General features: G+C 38.6%; 1 protein-coding gene across 6 annotated transcripts in view; it reads left to right on the top strand.

The window, feature by feature from the left end:
- Nucleotides 1-21,899, top strand: part of PAK1 (p21 (RAC1) activated kinase 1) — a 201,788-nt gene that overhangs the window by 92,689 nt on the left and 87,200 nt on the right. For 4 of the 6 annotated variants that reach the window (XM_074216952.1, XM_074216949.1, XM_074216950.1 and 1 more), the window contains one exon: nt 12,789-12,996. In XM_074216952.1, coding sequence (XP_074073053.1) covers nt 12,807-12,996 — 190 coding nt within the window. In that variant the 5' untranslated portion in view covers nt 12,789-12,806. Of the gene's footprint in view, nt 1-298; nt 601-3,362; nt 3,744-12,788; nt 12,997-21,899 lie in introns of those variants that run through there. The other 2 variants (XM_074216954.1, XM_074216953.1) reach the window with 2 other exon arrangements.

The following is a 21,899-nucleotide window of genomic DNA, read 5'->3' as shown; positions in this document are numbered from 1 at the left end:
CAATCGAAGCTAGGAGGCTCTGACAGTCTGTGATTTAAAATGCCTCTCAGCCCCAAGCAGTCTGTGTTCTAGGCCCCCTCTAGATCTGACATTCTTCGATCTAAAGGTCTGACATTATGTTCTAAGGTACCCTCTAGCACTGACATTCTGTTTTTAAGACTTCTAGCTCTGACATTCTTCATTTGAAGCCCCCTCCCAACTCTGACATTCTGTGATCTCAGCCCCTTCTAACTCTGCCAAGTTCTATATTTTAAATCCTTATAATTATGATGTAGCTCAAGATTCTGATAGCTTACCCACAGTTTGCATTGTTGAGATGGGGAAAAGCCAGTTGGTCGGCCTCCCTGCTCTGGCCAGACACACAATCCTTCTCTTGGAAGAGAAGCAGGGTTGCGGCATGTTAACTTCTCCTCCTGGCTCGGGGCCATTTGGATGGCTTGGTGCTGAGCTGAGCTCCCTCTGTGACTCACCACCGCACAGAACTGTGTGACATAGGCAGATTTTTCTTCTCTACCCCTTCAGTCCCCCACCTCTCTTAAAATCAACTTCTGGCTAGCAGGATCATGGAGTCAGGTCCAGAGGACATGTCAAGCTGCAAAGGTGAGAGGCAAGAAAAACAGAGGCAATTTGGGTGGCTGATTGGAAAGTGAAGAGGATGGAATAGACCATATTTATAAGGATTTAGGTCTAGAAGGGGCTGGGCAATGTAGTCTAGGAATTCTTAACCTGGTGTCCACAGACCTATAGATTTTAGGAGCTTCATGAACTTAGAAAGGAAAAAATCATTTTGATTTTTATAACCTTTAACTGAAATTTAGCATTTCCTATAATTATTTTGGGACTTTTTTCCCTGCAAAAGAGGGTACATAGGCATCACAAAAGGGACACATGACCCACAAAAAGTTAAGAATTCTTGGTCTTGTTCAATGTCCCCATGAGATATCAGTTCAAGGTCACACAGTAAGTCATATAGTAGAGATTCGCACTCAGGACCTTTGACTTCAAAGCCCAGTGCATGTATTGTAGCAGAGAGCCTGAAGGCCTGGGGAGTCCTTACTTCCTTTACTCATTCAGCAACTGGTTTGTCATCATAAGTTCCCTTTTATCACCTTGGGCAACTTGTTTTACCCCTTGAGACTACAAGTTTCCTTATCTTTAAAATAAGAATAATCATCTTTGCCTACATACAAAGCAGCTTCAGTGCAGTAGAAAAAAATACAGAATTTGGACCCAACAGCCCTGGATTTGAGTCAAAACTGACATTTCTGTTATTTTGTCCCATCTTTTGGATTCTGTTTTCTCACCTATAAATAGAGGAATTTGAGTGTGATGATTTCTGAGATTCCTTTGAATAAAATTCTATGATTCTGGGAATAGTGTTAGAAGGAGTTGGGGAAGGTAGGGTGATACCAGAGCATTCCTGAGCCTATGAAGTCCAAGATTGGCCTTGTAGGCAGTGGGAAACTTCAGAAGTTTCTGAGTAGAAGATGAACATAGGCCTGTACATCAGGAAGAATAAACCAGCAGTGTAAATAAAGGATGGAAAATATGGCAGCTTTGGCAGTGACTCAGCCTAATGGAAAGGAAGGTCTGTAGAAGGATGATGATTATAAGAGCAGAAGGCAGAGGGCAGCCAAGTCAACAAGTCAACAATTAAGTGCTTTCTAGAGCCTAGCCTTGTGCTACACTACACATTGAGTATTGAGAAGATGAAGAAAGACAGGAACTCCAAGTATAAGTAGCTTCAGGTCTCAGCTAGGATCTCTCTTTCTTGAAGAAGCACACTCTAGTCTTTTTCAATTAAGTATCTTTGCTCCAAGATTTTTGGTACATGACTATTTGCATGTTTTCTTTCTCCTTAGACTATGAGCTCTTTGAATGCAAAGGGACCATCTTTTGCCTGCTATGCCTGGCACTTATAGGTGCTTAATAATTGCTTATTAACTTAACTAGCATATTCCTATCAAGAGCTAGGATTTGAGAAGTAATATAAAAGCCAAGATAAAGGACTTATATGACTGAAAATGGGGGCAGTAAGGTGGCCCAATAAATAAGAGTATTGGGCTTGAAGTTGGGATGACCTGAGTTCAAATTTGACCTCAGACACTTATTAACTATGTGACCCTGGGCAAGTCCCTCAACCCTGTTTGCCTCAGTTTCCTCATCTGCAAAATGAGCTGGAGAAGGAAATGGCAAACTGTTGCATTATCTTTGCCAAGAAAACTGCAAATGGGGTCACAGAGTTAAGCACAACCAAAATGATTGAATGCCATGACTGAAAAAGAAGACTGGCTGATTCCATAACAAGAATGAGAGATAATAGATGGACAGCTTGAGTATTCCTTTGTCTCCTCTAAGCAACTCAAATATCAGGTGGCCTCTAGCTTGTTTTAAGCATCTGTTTTGAGGATTTATGGCAGGAGAGAGGAGTGGCACAGGATGAGATGCCTTGAATGGGTTATATGGATGGATTGCTCTATCAGAGAGAAATCATGTTCTGGATCACAGTAGCAACTATTGTTCACAGTCCTACAGAGTCCCCCAGGCTCATTTACTGTTTTCAGAACTCAATGCCAGAAGAAACCACAGAGGTCATCTAGTTCAGCCTGGTTCTGAACAGGAATTCTTTATGAGAATCCCTAATAAGTTTCTACTAAAGTTTCTACTTGAAGACCTCTAATGTTGGGGAACTCACTACCTTCCAGGCCCATTATACTTTTGGATACTTTATAATTCTTACAAAGTATATGTACAAATAAATATTTTAAAATGCCATGAGAAACTAGAAGAGGAAGAGTTCACTTTTAGCTGGGGTAAATTAGGGAAGGCTTCAAGGAGGAAGTGACACTTAACTTAGGCCTTGAAGGAAAGAAGGGACTATAGCAGATAAAGATGGAGACCAAGTACATTTCTATCCAGAGACAGCAGAATGAGGGCTGAATGAGAACAGGAGATAGGAATTTGGTCAGACAGTAGAGCTTGTGAAGGTAAATGTAGGATGAAATATAGGTTGTATTGAAGAAGACATTGAGCTTTGTCCTTGTTACGAAGGACGAGAGATAGACAAGGCAGACTAGACTAATAACTAGGAGTGGCTTCTTGAATTAGAGGCAAGAGACAATTCCTCTAGATGGGAGATCAAGAAAGGCTTCCTGGAAAAGGAACCTTTGGAACTAGGCCTTGAAGGACAGATAGAATTTTTACAAATAGAGAGAGGGGTGTACATTTCAGATAGAAAGATCAGTGTGAGTAAAAGCAGAAACACCATGGGCATTTCAGAAATGGGGAAGTGTTCTTTTTCTATTGTCATTATCAGGAAAAGGCCACTTTTCCAACTAATTCAGCTCACACCATTGCCTGAATCATCTAGAAAGAGTCTTTGGTGTTAATAGTTCTTGGATGTGAAGATGACATTTACCATCTTGGTGATTTTGGTCAAATCATCTCATCTCCCAAGGCCTCAGTTTCCTCAGCTGTAAAATGAAGGGGATTGTATTAATGAGAGCCCTTTCGGTTTTGAGTCTGTGAGCCTATGTTCTTTCTTGTACATGACTCTGATCATGTCCTTTCCCCTGCTAAAATACCTTTAGGGGTTCCCTACTCTGAATAAAGTTCAATACTTTGAATGATGTTTCATTTACTTTTTAGGTCTGTGAGGACAATGAAGGAGGTTTCTTACTTGGGTTCTTAGAACACTCAGAAGCCTGGGCCTCCAATTGGAATATTTTCTCTGCAGACTTCAGGTAGAGGGAATTTTTAGGTTCATTTCTCCAACCCTTTTGGCTTGCAAATGTGGAAATTGAGGCCCAGAAGGAGGAGACAAGAATGGACCTTCCTTGGGAAGTAGTAGATTCTCCATCTTTGGAGGTTTTCAGGGAATGGTTAGATGTTCATTTAATGAATATAAAGATTAGGCTCAAGGTCTCTTCCACTTCCCTATGGTATAGTCAAAGTTTGACCAAACTGTAGTTCTTTTTAGCACACATTCTCATCTTTTGTGTATAGATTTAGGGTCATGAAAAAGAAAGGAAAGGAATGAGATCACTCAATTGATGACTTGTAGAGTTGGGATTCAATATAGGTTTTCTGACACTGCATGCAGCTCTCTGTGAACCATGTCATATAATGTTATTAACTCATATTTGCAGTGCCTGGCAAAAGATTTTGTGTACTTTTAAGGGTATTAATGTTTGTTTAATGACTGAATGGAAAACATGGTCATTGCATTTTCTTTTTCTCCCTTTCTGAATTAACACTTCTATAAGTGTAGGAGTAGTCTCCTATTCATCTTTCTATCTTTCCCATTGTTACGTTGGGAGCATCACTTACACATATAATAACTCAGCAAGATCTTTGTTGAATTTAGTTAAAACTCAGACTGTGGTTTGGAGAGGCTTTTTTAAATTAATTTTTATTAAAGATATTATTTGAGTTTGGGAGAGGCTTTTCTTTACTAAACCTAGAAAACCAAAGATAACTTTAACTTAGGCTGATTTAAGACAGACATGGTGTTCACAGAGATAATCCTTCTGTGCTCTGTCCTGACTAGACCACACTGGAATGTTGTGTTCGGTTTTTGGGTGACATGTTTTTGGAAGAATGATATCAAGCTGAAGCACATCCATATGGATGACCTGAAGGATAACTGAAAACAGGGCCATACAAGACATGTTGAATTAACTGCGGGAGTGTGGAGTTAGGGGACTTGCTTAGGAAAAATAATTTAAATTGTTCTCTTTGTTCCCAAAGGGCAGAATTAGGACCGATTTAAATTATGAAATAGAATTTCCTTCCTGTCCCACAGTATTGCCTCTTTAGGTAGTGAGTTCCTTGTCACTGAAAGTATTCCTATAGACTGTTCTCTATTAAGAATTCCTTATTGTGAATTTCCTAAAATTCTGCTTTTACAAATTGTCATCATTAAGAAGTTTGTACTTATTAGTGCTCTATCCATTGTGCCACCTAGCTATCCATTGAAGTTTAAACTTTCTATATTTAGCCATTGCTTTTTGTTCTGCCTGCTCTGACCAACAGAACTGAAATTTTACCCTTCTTCCTTATGAAAACCACTAAAATATTTGAAGACAGTGACCATGTCCTTTCTCCAGCTTCTTTTTTTTAAGCTTAACATCCTCAGTATCTTCATCCCATCTTTGAAAAGTGTGGTCTCAAGGCCACTCCCTTCTCTGGACATTTTCTGAGGGGCCCTTGGGTATAGTCTGACCACGCAGAATGTAATTGGACTATAGTCGCCCATGCATGAGGTGCTGGGCTTTTTTAAAAAAAACCTTAGATGATATTAGCTTCTTTGGCTGCCATGCCATACTACTGACTCATTTTAAACATGTAGGCCACTCAAACCTTCAGATATTTTTTAGGCAAAAAATTCTACTTGTCCCTCCCCCACCATCTAGTACTTGTGAAGCTGAAACTTTGAACCTCCTTGTGTATATAAAAACTTCCTTTTACATTTAATTGTATTAGCTTGTGCCCATTGTTCTAACTTGAGATCTTTTGGGATCCCAACCTTGTCATCTGATATATTGGATATTGAGGTGGTAAGTGGCTAGAGCTTGGAACCTGGAGTAGGAAAGACCTCAGTTCAAATGTGATGTCATTTACTGGCTGTGTGATTGGGCAAGTCATTAAGTGTTGTCTGCCTCAGTTTTCTTATCTGTAAAAATGAGAATATAATAGCACCTCCCTCCTAGGATTGTTGTGAGGATGAAATGAGAAGATATTTATATAGAAAATCCTTAGCATAATGGCAGTCTTAAAGCTGTGAAGTTTAGGATGAGGAGCGATGGTTAACTATCCCTCCCTGCTTTGTATCATAAGAGACTCTTGTCATCCATGCTTTTGCTGGAGTCACTCATAAAACTGCGAAGCAGCTTGGAGCCAAGAACTGCTGACTGGGCTTCTTCTCTGTTTTTTTTTTTCTTCCTCCTTTTTGCTATTCTTACTTTTCTCACCATTTCTTCTATTTATCTCCCTGCTCCTTTTATTCCTGTTCTTTTTTGTTCTATACCCCCCCATGTCCTTCCTTTCCCTTCTCTCTTTGTATTCTTCCTTTCTTCTTCTGTTCTTTTTCTATTTTTTCTTTTATCTTCCTTTTCTTCCTCTACTACCTCTTCTGATTCTTAAAATTTTCTTTTAATTTAAGGCAATGGGATTAAGTGATTTGCCCAAGGTCACACAGCTAGGCAACTATTCAGTGTCTGAAGTTGGATTTGCATTCAGGTCCTCCTGACTCCAGGACTGGTACTCTATCTGCTGGGCCACCCAACTGCCCCTACCTCTTCTGATTCTTTCTCCTCCCTGTGGTTTATTTTTTCTTCATCCATTTATTTGGAGTCAAAAGACCTATGTTCAAATTCTGGCACTGCTGAGGTTCAAGCCATCAGTACCATATGATGCCCTTTTTGTGGTCACAGATTCTTAGAATTAAAAAAAAACCCTCAGAAGTTATTTGGTCCAGTCCATACTTGTTGACCAGCAATCCCTTCTAAGTACTTCCAAGAGCTGTTGATCTAGTCTTTGCTTGAAGACTTCTAGTGGGGAAAGTGTCCATCTCCTTAGACAACCCACTCTATTTTGGGGAAGTTTTTTTTTTTAGATTCTTCAAAGTGCTTTTATATTGGAAATTGAGAGAATTCCAATCAGTTGGGGAATAGGTGAAGAAGTTATGGTATATGAATGTTGTGGAATATTATTGTTCTATGAGAAATAATAAACAGGCAGATTTCAGAAAAATCTGGAAAGACCTACATGAACTGATGCTGAAGTAGGCAGAATCAGGAGAACATTGTACATAGTAACAGTAACATTATGCCATGATCAACTTTGATAGACTTAGCATCTTCTCAGTAATAAAGTGATCAGAGACAATTCCAGAAGACTTGTGATGGAAAATACCATCCATAGCCAGAGAAAGAACTACCTGGGAGTCTGAATGCAGACCAAAGTGCTTTTATATCCAGTATTATATGTTATCCTGGGAATAGTTGTGTAGGCTGAGAAACTATTTCCACTTTACAGATGAGGAAATCGAGGCTGAATTGAGGAAGGGAATTTAGAGATTATCTGTTTGCTCTTCACTTCACTAAGGAGGGGAAAAAACAAAAAAGAAGTGCTCTGCCAAGGATTACATAGCAGGCAATGCTAGATCCAGAAGTAGAACGAGGTCCCGACTCTTTAACCCAAGGTCACACTTTGAATTAAGGCAAAATCTAGGATGAGAACTCAGCCTCCTCCCTGTTAATTTAGTGTTTTTTAATACACTTACCTAAAAAAATAATATAATAGTGAGCTCTCCCTGTGGACATGATTCATACTTCTGGTGGGGGTTGGACTTGACCTCTGGTCCTTTTTGACTCAGGTCCTGTGAGTTGATGAAAAAGGTATGAAGTTCCCTTTTCTCCCCCTCATCATTCCATTCAACATCTAAGAAATATCTTCAATTTTGTGGTGTTCCAGTAATAGTCAGGGGCAAAGACCAAAGGCTTTTTTAGCAGGCCATGGGCCAAACAGATACTAAGAAGAAAAACAACCACCCCAGCAAATACCAAACTGTAGCATTCCATTGGGCCAGTGAGCCACTCTAAACCTCCAGGCCCTGCCTTAAAATTAATACAAACAACAATAGCCGCTGCAGAAGCAAGTGCTCATTTCTTTATGACATGTGTTAGGAAATTATTATCCCCATTTTATAGATGAAGAAAGAATCTTAAAGTGATGGCAGAGTTTTATTTTTTCTTCTAAAGTCAGATAGCTTGCTTTAAGTCTAAAATATTACACTGCCACTCATCTCTAGAGTCTTGGATTCATAGCTCTGGGGTTGGAAAGGAACTCTAAAGTCATCTAGTAAACCCCTCATCATATAGGTAACGACTAGGAAGTGAAATGATGTATAGCTGAGCAATATATAAACTCCTTTCTGTTACCATTCAGTAACATTCAGAGGATGGGATCAAATGCACATGTAGAAGGACTGGCCTTGGCAAGGAAAAGAGCCTTCTGTTCTAGAGGTAGGGCAAAGGAGATGATGGCGATGATGTCAAGGGATTTTTGAGATGAACAGGATGGGTTAAGAAGGAGTTCATATCAAGTGACCAATTTTTTTTCCAAAAAAGTAAGAGGTAGGGAAGGATTGGGTGGGTTTAAGGAAGAGGTCTGGGAGTGAAGAGCCTTGGAATAGTTTCTGTGTGGAAGTAAAAAAAGAACAAATATTTGAAGTCTCAGAGACCTTCTAGTCCAGTGCTATCAAACTCAAATGGAAACAGATCCTTGTGGGTTGCATAGTGACTTAAAAACCATAAATTAATATTATCCACGTTGTGCTGTATTTTTATTTGTTTTATGAAACATTTCTCAATTACATTTTAATCTGAGCAGTCCAAACTCAGGAGCTATACAGGCTATTTTTAGTTCTCTGTCCATAAATTTGACACTGACCTAATTCAGCTATCTTCTTCCTTCTCCCTTTGTTTATAGATGAGGAAACTAAAGACCCAGAGGGAGTTAAATATTTTGTCCAAGCTCACACAGGTATTAAGTGGCAAAGCCATGATTTGAATTTGTGTTTTCAGAATCCATTTGTAGTTTTATTTTCTACTACCCAACACTTTTTTTAAAACTTAAGATTCAGGAATTCTGTACATTTGGTTCCCCAGGAAATCATTTCATTAGCTTAATAACTCCTGAAAGTCAAGAAATTCTTCTTCCTAAATAGGGATCAGTGTGATGTTGAAAACCTTGAACTGGGAGGCAGGAGACCTGAGTTTTTTGCATTTTGAATCCCTGCTCAACCACTGACTCACCATATGACTTGGGTTTCTTTGCCTGGGCTCACTTTCTTTAATTGTAAAACGAGGAGCTTGAATTAAGCTACTCCAGAGGTCCCCTCAGGTCTGACTTTATATTTTAAGGTCAATTGCTGCTCAAATAATATATATGTATATATATATGTATATACATATATATATATATATATATATATATATATATATATATATATATATATATATATATATATATAAGCTGGCATTTTATGTTAATGGTCCCTTCCAGAAGTTATAGTCTGTGTTTTGAGATCCTTCCCATCTCCTAATATTCTATGCTATATTTTCTAAGCTTCTCTCATGTTTGACTTTATTTGTTTTAATATCCTACATTCTAAAACTCCTTCTATCCCTAATAGTTTATGTTCTGTGCTCCCTTTGAGCTATGACATACTTTAATTCTGTGATTTTTTTTTGATCTGTTCCCATGGTTTAAGCCCTTGACCCCTTATTCTGTACTTAGTGGAAAACAGCTGGTTATCCTCCTCTGTGTCATAACTGGAAGATACTTATTAAGCTACCCCTTTGCCACCTTGTTTCTCATGTTCACTTTCACCTAGGTTTTATGAATGTTTGTTTTGCACATAGTTCTCTATTCCATCGAGGGAGGCTGTTGTCTTCAGCCCAGAAGAACCCTATGGTTCTTTTTTGATTTGTTTCTAGATGATATCTGCAGAGGTTGAAATTTTCTGACCTACTCTCCCATCTTTCCAGAATTCTCTAGTCTAGGATTTGTAGCAGTTTTTAAGTATTTAATTTGCTGAGGTTCTTTCTAGCTCTTTACTCTTTAGGCTTATTCTAAGTTCTTGCTTAGAATCCTAACTCTTCTAGCTCTGTTGTTCAGAAATTCTCCTGACTTGCATGCTATATTAACCATCTCTCCTTTGAACATGAATAGCAAAAACCATTGTTCCTCTATCTCAGTCATATCTACTTTGATTAAGTTCCTTGTATTAAACCTTAGACCAGCTAGATAGTCCTTAACTCTTCTCCCCTAGACTCCATTCTTTTATTGGCATAGGGACATTTATTGATGCAGTGCCCCTGAGTGACAGGAAAACACTTAATCTCCTGGGGTCTCATTTTCTCCATTTGTCAAATGAGCATAACTGACTGCTTCCCACTTCCCTGTTCCTTCTGGACCTGAGAAGTATTTGAGGAAATTATTTTAAAATTTCCTGGAGAAAGGTAATATAAGCTATTATTCCTGTGGAATCTCATGATTATTATTGTAGAACCATTTAATCAATGCATAATTAATACTTGAGTATAATTAGTTGTTCATAAATTATTCGAGCTCCCTGCTCCCTGCAATTCTGAAAGTATTGGGAAAGTGTGGTCAATCCATCACATCCTCATTATCCAGTTATAATTAGCTTTGAAATCTTACTAAGGAACATAGCAACTCTAGAATTTTGGCTTCAGGTCTAGGATTTCCCATCATGACCCTTCTGTATTCATAGCTCATCCTCCTTAATCCTTGCATATAGACATAACAAGGGGGATTAAAGGCAGAAAAGTTTCACTGAAAAAAATCATGCTTCAGTCTCTTTGCAAAGATCTTTCCTTGCCTTATTAAGGTTTTGAGCATAATCTACTCCAGTAAGGTTTGGTGGAAATAGGGCTAGACTTGGAATCACAAGAACTGGGTTCAAGTCCAAAGAGATCCCCAAAGGGATGGATTAGAATCATCACTCAACTCTGATGAGATTAAGTTTAAAAAAGACCTGCAAAAGAATAGGATGAAGCATCCATAACGAGGCAACAGTTTAATGGAAAAAATAGGAGATTCTGGTGGATGGCAAGCTCAGAATTAGTCAACAATGTGTCATGTTGTATACAAAAAAAAAAGGTCATATGACTTTAGACTCAGTGTTTAAAGTAAGGGAGATTGTTGTCCTGGTGTCCTTCCATCAAGCCTAAACTTGTATTTTACCAAGAAACTCATCTACAGGCTCTTTATTTGTCTTAAAAATTAGTTTTTTGTTTTTTTTTTTGTTACAGGTTTATTTTTTTAAGGCAATGGAGTTAAGTGGCTTGCCCAAGGCCACACAGCTAGGTCATTATTAAGTGTCTGAGGTCGAATTTGAACTCAGGTCTTCCTGACTCCAGGGCCAGTGCTGTATTCACTGTGCCATCTAGCCACCCTTAAAAAATAGTTTTAAACATTTTGAACTTAAATACAAAACACAACAAAATCAAAAAAAAGAACATCTCCACATACCCAACACCTTAAGTAAGTGATCAATGCTTTTTATACTTTTTTCTTGAAGGTAGCTATTAATTGCTAGAATATTTAAAGTGCTTTAAGGTTTTCAAAGTGCTTTGCAATTATTCATTTAAGTTTCACAACAGTGCTGGGAGTTAGGTGCTGTTATTATTTCCATTTTATAGTTGAGGAAATTGAGTCAAAAAATAGGTTACGTGACTTGTCCAGGGCTCACAGCTAGAAAGTATCAGATTTGAACTCATCTTCCTGACTCCAGGTTCAGGACTTTTTTTTTTTGTTTGTTTTTTGCAAGGCAGTGGGGTTAAGTGACTTGCCCAAGGTTACACAGCTAGGTAAGTATTAAGTATCTAATGTTGGATTTGAACTCAGATCCTCAGGTTCAGGACTTTCTCCACTGGACCACCTGGCTACCTCTAATACAGGAAACTCACTCACTCATGAGATAGCATCCCATGGATCATTTTAATCATCAGCAAAGTTCTTGCTTTCTCTTATTGAATCTTCCCTACATTCTTGTTTGGACATCTGGGCAGGGATTATTATCCTGTTTTTACAGATGACGGAGAAAGCATTTTTCTCAAGACCACACACACACACACACACACACACACACACACAAAAGTGTGCATACACAGTTGTAAGTCAAACAGGGGCAGAGTTGGGACTGGAGCCCACATTTCTTGACTCCCTTGACCTGCTCTCTTAGTACTTTTGAGTTCCTAGCAAGGATCAACTAAAAGTTATTTAAGGTGAGACAAGACTAATATGGTAAAAAGAGCACTGTATTTGGAATAAGAAGATCTGAATATGCAGCCTGACTCAGCTACTGACTTTGACCCTGAGCAAGTCATTTCAACTCTCAGATTCAGACTGTTAAACAAGGATCATCTCTGTCCTGCTGTACTCCTAGAGAAGAACAAATAAGAGACTAGTGGGGGGAAGCTCTTTCAAAGAATAAAATACAGTATAAATGTGAAGATTTTCTGTTGTTTTCTGTCTTATAATTATAATTAATATATTATATAAAACATTATAACTATAGTATAATGCTTTATGAAACTTTCTATTTCTTATTCCATTTGAACCTCAGGACACTTCTGTGAGATAATTGCAAGCATTAAAGGTACTATATGCCCATATTGTAGATGAAGAAGCTGATTCTCAAGGAGATAAAGTGAGGGATTATCCATGTTCACGTAGCTAGAAGGCATTGATGGTGGGATTCAAACCTAGATTTTCCTAACTCCTAAATCTAATCCAGTGCTTAACATAGGGCTTGATATATATTAGATGTTTAATAAATGTTTATTGACTGACTTATTGATTATATTAATTCACCATGTCATGCTGCCTGGAAAAATGGGTGCAAACATAGATGTTTTAGTCATGTATGACTCTTCATGACTTTTTTTTTTGAGTTTTCTTGGCAAAGACACTGAAGTGGTTTTTCTAATTCCTACTCCAGCTCATTTTACAGATGAGTGAACCAAGGTAAACAGGGTTAAGTAACTTTTCCAGGGTCATACAACTAGTTACACTCTGAAATCAGACTTGAACTCAGGTCTTCCAGACTCCAGGTCTAGATCTCTATCCATTGTGCCACCTAGGTGTTTAATTCATATTTTGATTCTTTATTGCTTCAAAATATCAAGGTTGAATTCTCTCTCTCTCTCTCTCTCCCTCTCTCTTTGTTCCTTTTCTCCCATCTCCCACTGTAGTAGCGGTTCCTTGTGAAGATGTCCAACAACGGTGTGGACATCCAGGACAAGCCTCCAGCCCCTCCGATGAGAAATACCAGCACTATGATTGGAGCTGGTGGTAAAGACACTGGGACCCTGAACCACGGCTCTAAACCTTTGCCTCCAAACCCTGAGGAGAAGAAGAAAAAAGACCGGTTTTATCGTGCCATCTTACCAGGGGATAAGAGTACGTGCATCATTTTTTTCCTTTTTCCACCTTTCTAAGTTGTTTGATTTTTAGAGACCAATTTCATTTAGAGCCCATATCTAGGGCACCCCTGGCAGCCCCTCTCTCAGTGTTTCAACTGTAATGTAATCAGTTAGTTCACAAACTTTTATTAAGTGCCTTCTATACTTAGCACTGTGCTAGGTGATAGCAATACAAAGACAAAAGTGAAAACTCCTGCCCTCAAGGGACTTATGTTCTGTTGGGGGAGACATGTACAAATATAGAATATGTTCAGGAGGAATACAAATTAGAATTTAGAGGGAGGACTCCAGCAGCTGAGGGAAGAGGCGTGCAGGAAACACTTCCTGTGGAAAATGTTATCTGAGCTGAGAGTTGTCAGATTAAGGGATTCTAAGAGGTAGGTTTGGATAGGAGTTGGCCAGGGCAAAGGGCACAGTTGGCCACAGAGACAGGAGATGGAGCGTCACATGCAAGGATCAGCAAGAAACCCTTTTGACTAGGTTGTAATGTACTAGGAGGAGAGTATTAGGCAGCATGTCCCTAATATTTTAGTGCAGTTTTAAGCTATTAAAGCTTAAAACTTTGGGGACATGCTGTATAATGACTTTAGAAAGCTAGATTGAAACTAAATTATACAGAACTCTAAATGTCAAATAGAGGATTTTATATAAGCTGTTCCAAAAGTCAGTGATGAATTTGAATAGCTTGTGAAAGCTGTTTCATAGGCTGTTAAAGCTCATCACTGCATTAAGACTTTTGGAACAAGTTCTATTTGATTGTAAAAACAATAGGGATCCATAGAAGTCTATTGAGTAGGTGTATAACCTGGTTAAATTTGAGCTTAAAGGAGAATCAGTTTGGAGCTATATGGAGAATGGATTGGATTGGCATGAGACAAAGGGGATCAATTAGAAGGTCATTTTAGTAGTTTGTGTGATAAGATTCTGAACTAAGTATGGATGGGGGAAGAGGGAATGTTTTCAGGAGATGTAGTGATAGAAATGGCAAGATTTGGTAAATAATTTGATATATGGTATAAAGGAAGACTTAAGGATAATTTTGAAGTTGGGGTCCTAAGAGACTAAAAGGATGATGGTTCCTTCAGTAGAAATAGAGAAATTCAGAAGATGTGTGAGTTTTTTTTGAAAGATAATGGGTTATGTTTTAGACATGTTGAGGTTGATTTGTCAATTGGATATCAGATTGAAACGTCCAGTAGACGGTTCCAGTAGGAATTAGATCTAAGGAAAAAGATAAGACTTGACATATCTATCTATATATATGCATATATATATATATATATATATATATATATATATAAAATAAATTTGTAATACTCAACATATAGATGATGATGAAATCCATGAGAATTTATGACATCACCAAGTAGGAGAATTTCTAGAGAGAAGAAGCTCCAGGAAAGGACTCCAGGGTAAGGAGCATGACATAAGAGAGAAGTAGCTTAGGGGCGGCTAGGTGGCACAGTGGATAAGCACTGGCCCTGGTGTCAGGAGTACCTGGGTTCAAATCTGGTCTCAGACACTTAATAATTACCTAGATGTGTGGCCTTGGGCAAGCCACTTAACCCCATTTGCCTTGCAAAAAAAAACAAAAAAAGAGAGAAGTGGCCAGAGAAGACTGAGGATTTATCAGTCATGTAGGAAGAAAGCCAGGAGAGAAGAATGTTACCAAAACCCCAGAGAAAAGAGAATATTCAAGAAGATAGGGTGATCATGGCAGCTTGATGGCCCAGGGGATAGAGAACTGGTCCTAAAGTCAGGAGGACCTGAGTTCAAATCCAGCCTCAAACACTGTTTCCCTTGGGAAACACTTCTCCCCTATTGCCCTAATATGAGAGGGTGATGAACAGTTTCATACATGTTGGAAAGTCAAGAAGGATGAGGATTAAGAAAATGTCATCAAATCTGGCAAGTGAGATCATTAGTAACTTTGGGGAAAGTAGTTTCATTGAGTAATGGGGTTGGACAGCACATTGCAGAGTGCTTAGAAATCAATGAAAGGAGAATAAAAGGAGGAAGTGAGAACTTTCTAGGATTTTATTTATTGAGAAAGGGAGAAAAGATGCAGGATAATGGTTGACAAGGTGGTAGCATCTTAGGAAGAAAACTTGGGCATATTTGTAGGCAGCAGAGAAGGAACTAGTAGATGAGGGAAAGGATTGGAGGCTAGAAAGAGAGAGGAAAGATAACTGTTGAAGAGGTTATTCATTGGAGAAAACAAGAAGAGATGGGATCCAAGGCACATTTGGAGTGATTGGTTTTGTGGAGAAGGTTACCTTGTCAAGGAAGGAGGAAAAAGTGGGAGATGTTGTTTATATGGCAAAAAAGAAGAGGACCTGGCAAATGGCCCAGTTTTTCTCCAATTAGCATTTACTAAACACAGCTAGTGGTGCATCTTCCTGAGTTAAAATCCAGCCTCAGATACGCCCTAGCTGTGTGATCCTGGGCGAGTCACTTAACCCTGTTTGCCTTAGTTTCCTCATCTGTAAAATGAGCTGGAGAAGGAAATGGCAAATCATTTCAGTATCCCTGCTAAGAAAATCCCAAATGGGGGTCACGAAAAGTTGGACATGATTGAAATGACTTAACAAAAATAAAATGTGTCAACTGCTGTGTTAAGCAAGATCCTCAGCTGAGAGGGTGAGGGGTAAAGGAGGTGTGGAAGGCGCTTGAGAAGAGAAGAGGTTTGGAACAGCTTCTCCAGGGAATGGGTTAGAGAATGCATTGCTGTTCAAGAGGACCAATGACATCATGAGGGTGATGTCTTGATTTGTTTGTGATTTAAGTGAGGCAGAAGTCCTTAGCTGTTCTCTCATTAGTGCAAGGTACAACGAATGGAGCACCAGCCCTGTAGTCAAGAGACTTGAATTCAAATCCTGCCTCAGACACTTAGCACTTACTAGCTGTGTGACCTTGGGTAAGTCATTTAACTCTGATTGCTTCATATCCAGGGCCATCTCCAATCATCCTAATTCCTATCTGGTCACTGGACCCACACAGCTCAGGAAGAGAAAGTGAGCCTGGTGACTTAGCACAGTCCCCCCTCACTCAATTCCAATTCATGTGCTCATCATGGCATCACCTCCTCTGATGTCCTGTCATGTTCTTCCTTGAGAATGAAGGGAGAACATTAAGGAGGAATAAAAGGAATAAAAGGCCTTGCTACAGTGAAGACCCAGTGGAATTGGTGGTGGACCCACTCATCTGGGTCATGGAACTTCATCTTGCTCTGTTCAGCAGAAGTCAGTAGGGGCTGAAGTGGCAGACAAATAATGGTTGATTTTTGGACAGTACTTTGATTTTTGTCAGAAGAAGTGCTATCTATCTATTATCTCACTGGAACCTAACACCAGTTCTGTGACGTAGGTACTACATGAGGATACTGAACACCTGCCACTTAGTTATTAAGTATCAGAGGCTGAATTCTCTTCCAGGTCTTCTTTGCTCTATGCCCAGGACTCCCATCTATCATATTACACTGCCTAGCAAATCTATTAAATGTTAATCGAATTGATAAGAGGTAATGTGATATAATGTATAAAGACCTAGCTTTATGTCAAGGCTCTTGTTCTACCCATGATCCTTTTGACTAGATAATCCACTTAATTCTTAATGGAACCTAAGTCTTTGGGTTCAAATCTCACCTCTCTAACCTGCTACTTGGATCCCTGGTCAAGCCATCTGGCTTCAATATACTTCAATTTCTTGCTCTGAATTATGAAGTGGTTGGACTCAATGAATTGCCAAGGTCCCTTCTGTGATTCTATGAACCTTTCTTTGCACATTGTAAGACCAGGATGTATTGTGATCTTTTATTATTGATTTGCCTTTGAATCATCTGAGTAACTGTATTCTGAGCATCATCTCCAATCCTTAGATCTGAGCACCATTCCTCAAGTTTTAATGCACATAGTTAGAAAGAGGAAATTGCCAGAAGTTTTTGGAAAGTGATAGATGAATTGATTGTAGCCTAGTCATCCCACTAGATAATAAAGATGTTCCATTCAACATCATGAATAAGTTTCTTCACCAGACTTTAAATGTAGTAAAAAGAAAAGTGGTTCTGGAATCAGAGGTCATGGTTTCAAATACCATCATAGTTATGTATATCTCTGGGTCTAGGTTTTGGACTCTCTAAATTGAAGGGTTGATCTAATTCAGAGGTTCTTAACAGAGTCGGTGAAATTTTTTTAAATAAACATCTTGTTATTTTTTTTTAATTTTTAGTGTTCTTTTCTTTTAAAATTTTGAATTCCCATTTCTCTTCCATCAACTCTCTCCCTTACTCACTGAGAAGGCAAGCAGTATGATATCAATTATATATATGAAATCATGATTTTTTGGATAGCATTTTTCATCATGACTCCTTTTGAATTATCTTGGCTCTTTGTATCAATCAGAATAGCAAAGTCTTTTATAGTTGATCATCATGACAACCTGGTTGTTACTGTACACAGTGATCTCCTGGTTCTTCTTACTTCATTTTGCATCAAGTCATATAGATCTTGCCATGTTTTTCTAAAATCACTCCTTTGTCAATTTCAGTGAACTTATTTACTTAAAAAAATTCACTAATGTCTCTCAGTATAATTTTCTTTGTAATCCTATGTGTTTTATTTTGTGCATTTAAAAATATGCTTCTGAAGAGGTGTTCATAGGCTTCACCAATCTGCCAAATGGGGTCCATGATTCCCCCCTCTACAGGTTAAGAATTCCTAGCCTTGATGATCCCAAAGGTTTCTAATTGTAAAACCTAAAATTCTAAAATCTTTGAAAATATTATAATTAATAGTTAATCATAAATGTCATGGAAGTCAGCTATTATTATTATTATTATTAATGAACCAAATACTAAGTATTTGTGGAAGCAGTACTATGTATTAGGTACTCTGGGCAAAACAAAAGTAGAATTGTTTTAAGAATTAATTCTTTGATATGAATGTGTAAACCTTTAAGATTTTGGAACATTTACTCATAATCTTGCGTGGGTTTGTTTTTTTTTTTCCATCTTTTTCACTAGGATTGTATTTTCATTAATATAGGAAGCTTCTGGGAAGAAGCATTGTCTACCTATATAGACTAGCTTTTTTTCTCTGCCATCTATAGGGAAGGGGTGGGAGAGAATTAACATTTATAAAGAGCCTACTCATGCCAGCAATGCATTAAGAACCTTGCAAATGTTACCTCTTTTATCCTCATACTATCTGGGAAGAGTTGTTTACTTGTTATTTAGTCCTTTCAGTCATATCCACACTTTGTGACCCCATTTGGGGTTTTCCTAGCAGAGATTTTGGAGTGATTAGCCATTTCCTTCTCTAGCTCATTTGATAGACTAGGAAACTAAGGCAAACAGAGGTTAAGTGACTTTTCCAGGGTCACACACAGCTAGTCATTATTTGAAGTTGGATTTGACCTCAGGGCTGGATTTGACTTCAGGCTCAGGGAACTGTACCAGATAGCTGCCCATGGTCTTAGAGAGTTGCCAGGGGCAAATGAGGAGTCATTTTGCCAAGGCTCACAGAGGCAGTCCAGGTCTTCCTGACTTGGAGTTCAGTTCTCTGTTCTTTCAACATAATGTATTTTAATATGTGTGGCATTTCCTGCAAATATTATTATCCCCATTCCATAGATGTAGAAGCAGAGACTAAGAAAATCAATGACTTTGATATATTAATAATGGCAGAGCTAGTATTTGAACTCACGTTTTCTGACTCTATGTCAGCATTCTTGTCATTGTACCATGTTGGTACATTTTCTTAAGAATAGAAATTGATTTCAAGAGCCAGAGGAAGGTTTCCATTCATTGGATAAACTTTCTACAGAGAATTTTTTAGTTAACCAGAATGAGAATTGCCTAGGATGAGGGGTTAGAGATCAGTGATGGATTATATCAGGAGAATATCCAGTTTAGTGAAATTGGTGCTCTTTTACAGTGTTAGGATAATGATGATGGTAATTAGAATACAATTCACTTTCTTCAAGTAACTTACAGTCTAATTGGAGAGAAGAGATTTTTATTTTTTGAAATTTGCATCTTTTAAAAAATAAATTTATTCTAACTGCATGTGAGAAGGGACTTTTAGACATCAATCAAAAAGCAATATATTATTTTAGAGCCAGGTATTTTTAAATGCTGCAGAAATCAGTTTAAACTGGAGCAGTCAGGGAAGAAAGGGAGGGGCTGGAACCTGAATTGACCCTTTGAAGGGGGTTTGGAGCTGGCTCCCACATAGCACCTAGCTCTGGTTCCTACATAGCACCTAGCCCAGTGTTCGATCTGCAGTGGACCCTCAGTGTATGTTCACTGAATGGAAAGGATGAATGAATGAATGAATTAAACATCTCTAGTCCCAAATTATGTTGTTATAAAGCCCCACAGTGAAATATCGTCATTTGGGCTGTTTTGGTCAGACACTGCATATTCTGGTTTGTCTCAAAGTGACACTGTAAGATTTGGCCTGGAATTTTTTCTTTGACTCTTTTTCTTTTTTAAAAAATGTTTTTAAGTTTATTTTTTTCTTTTGGTAGAGATTTATTTCTTTTTTAAAAAATATTTTTATTTTCATTTTCAAATTCTCTTCCTCTCTCCCCTCTTTGAGAAGGCAAGATATGAAGTCATGCAAAACACAGTCTGTATTTTCTTGCTTGAATGGGGAAACTGTTTCAATAAGGGAATGGTTTAGCTAAATTAATTTTAAGACTGTTCCCTGAAGTTCTGTTTACTTTCTCCAATTTGGAACTGTTACTTGACTTAGAATCAGCACAGCAAAGCCCAAGAAGAAATGGTGTTTTGTTCTTCATTGGAGCAATAAAATAGTCATTTTTAGGTGTGTGATCATGGCAAACAATGACGCCTTTCAATTGATTCAGCAGCTTAACATTAAGTAAGTAGAAAGAACATGGCCTGGCAGTTATGGGTTTTGGATAAGTCACTGACCCTCTCTGCTTTTCTTTGTTTTTCTGTGAAAAATGAAGCAGGTGGATTAAATTTATCTTTTAAAATGCCATCCAACTCTGACAGTTTGTTTTTGTTTTTGGTTCTTGCAAGGCGATGGGGTTGAGACAGAGCTGTACAAAGTCATCAGCCTCATTTTCTCCTCCAGAGTCTTTGGAGGCTGATGGCAAGACAAAAGTTAAGATGACTAGTGATGGTTCCTATCCTCATTATACAAACTAAGGCAAACAGGAATTGACTCCCCCAGAGTCAAACAGCAAGTGTCTGATGTCACATTTGAACTCAGCTCTCCCTGACTTTGCAGATTCCCTACCTATTTCTTTATTAATTGAAATTCTAAAGTCATCCTTGAGTTACTGACAAAGTCAGAATTTGAATCCGTGTCTCCTGATTTCAGAGATGGATGGTCTCTGAAATCACTTGATACCTATTATGCCTGTCCAGCAGTCTCTTCCCCTAGAGCTCTGATAGGGGACTAGAGTTGATGCAGCATCAGAACTTAGAGACCAATTTAGGTTTTTTTTTTTAACTCAGTTCAGTGATTTAGTGGGTATAGGTAATTTTCTGTGAAGCAGCTCTCTCTTATCTGTGCAGATTGTCATCTTATCTGCTACTTGGCCTTGGAGAATTTTCTGGGTCCCTTGCTGAGAAGATGTTGCCCAAGTTTAAATGACCAAAGAATATTCAAAGTAGGGACTTGAACTCTTTCAAACTTGGATCTATATCTACTATGCCATCCAACCCATCTGGCCCCTCAAATTTTATAGCTTTGGAACATTTAGAATGAAGACAGTGGTTGTGCATAATTGGATTTTTTAGATCCGAGCAACTGTTTTAGTTTGACCTCAAGGGTAGAATTAGGAGCAAGGGCAGAAGTTATAGGGAGGTACAGCAGTGGACCTAGGACCTCATGTAGTTGAGTTTTCATCATTGTTGTTGTTCAGTTGTGTCTGACTCTATATGACCCCTTGGAAAGTTACTGGAGTTGTTTGCCATTTCCTTCTTCAATGTATCCCCATTTTACAGATGAAACCTGAGGCAATTAGGGTTTCAGTGGCTTGTCTAGTGTCACACAACTAGTGAATGTCTGAGACCAGATTTGAATTTAGATCTTTCTGAATCCAAGTCCGGTGCTTTATCCACGGCACCACCTGGCTGCTCATCATTTAGATGGATTCAAGCAGATACTAGATAATACCTTTTAGGGTAGGAAGTTTGTCTAGATTGAATCTTTGGAGATACAGATTTCAACTTGTTAGAAGGTAGAACTCTATAATGATGAGAGTTTTCCTAAAATTGGAATAAACTACTTAAAAAAAGTAGTGAGTTTACCCATTTTTCAACGCTCATCAGGGATGTTGAAGAGTAGGATTCCTACTCAGGGTCGGAACTGGCTTCAATGCTCTCTGTGACATCTTAATAGCTCTTTTTTATGACCTGTAAATACTTTCCAATGTAGAGATTCTTAGGGTACCATCATATGTCAGCGACCATTTCTTTCACCTATTAGTCTTCTGCTATGCTATACTAAGCCTGACACCACTCTTCTTTTTTTGGGGGGGGGCAAGGCAATGGGGTTAAGTGACTTGCCTAAGGCCACACAGCTAGGTAATTAAGTGTCTGAGGCCAGATTTGAACTCAAACGCACCTGACTTCAGGGCTGGTGCTCTATCCACTGCACCACCTAGCCGCCCCTAGCCTGACACTTTTTTTTGTTTTGTTTTTAGGTTTTTGCAAGGCAAATAGGGTTAAGTGGCTTGCCCAAGGCCACACAGCTAGGTAGGTAATTATTAAGTGTCTGAGACCGCATTTGAACCCAGGTACTCCTGACTCCAAGGCCTGTGCTTTATCCACTACGCCACCTAGCTGCCCCCAGCCTGACACTCTTGATCAGTGTTTCTGAGTGTAGTTTTTTAGTCCCCAGA

Source organism: Macrotis lagotis, chromosome 1 (assembly GCF_037893015.1).
Source record: "Macrotis lagotis isolate mMagLag1 chromosome 1, bilby.v1.9.chrom.fasta, whole genome shotgun sequence".
Lineage (NCBI taxonomy): Eukaryota > Metazoa > Chordata > Mammalia > Peramelemorphia > Peramelidae > Macrotis > Macrotis lagotis.
This window is presented reverse-complemented; position numbering and strand designations above follow the sequence as displayed.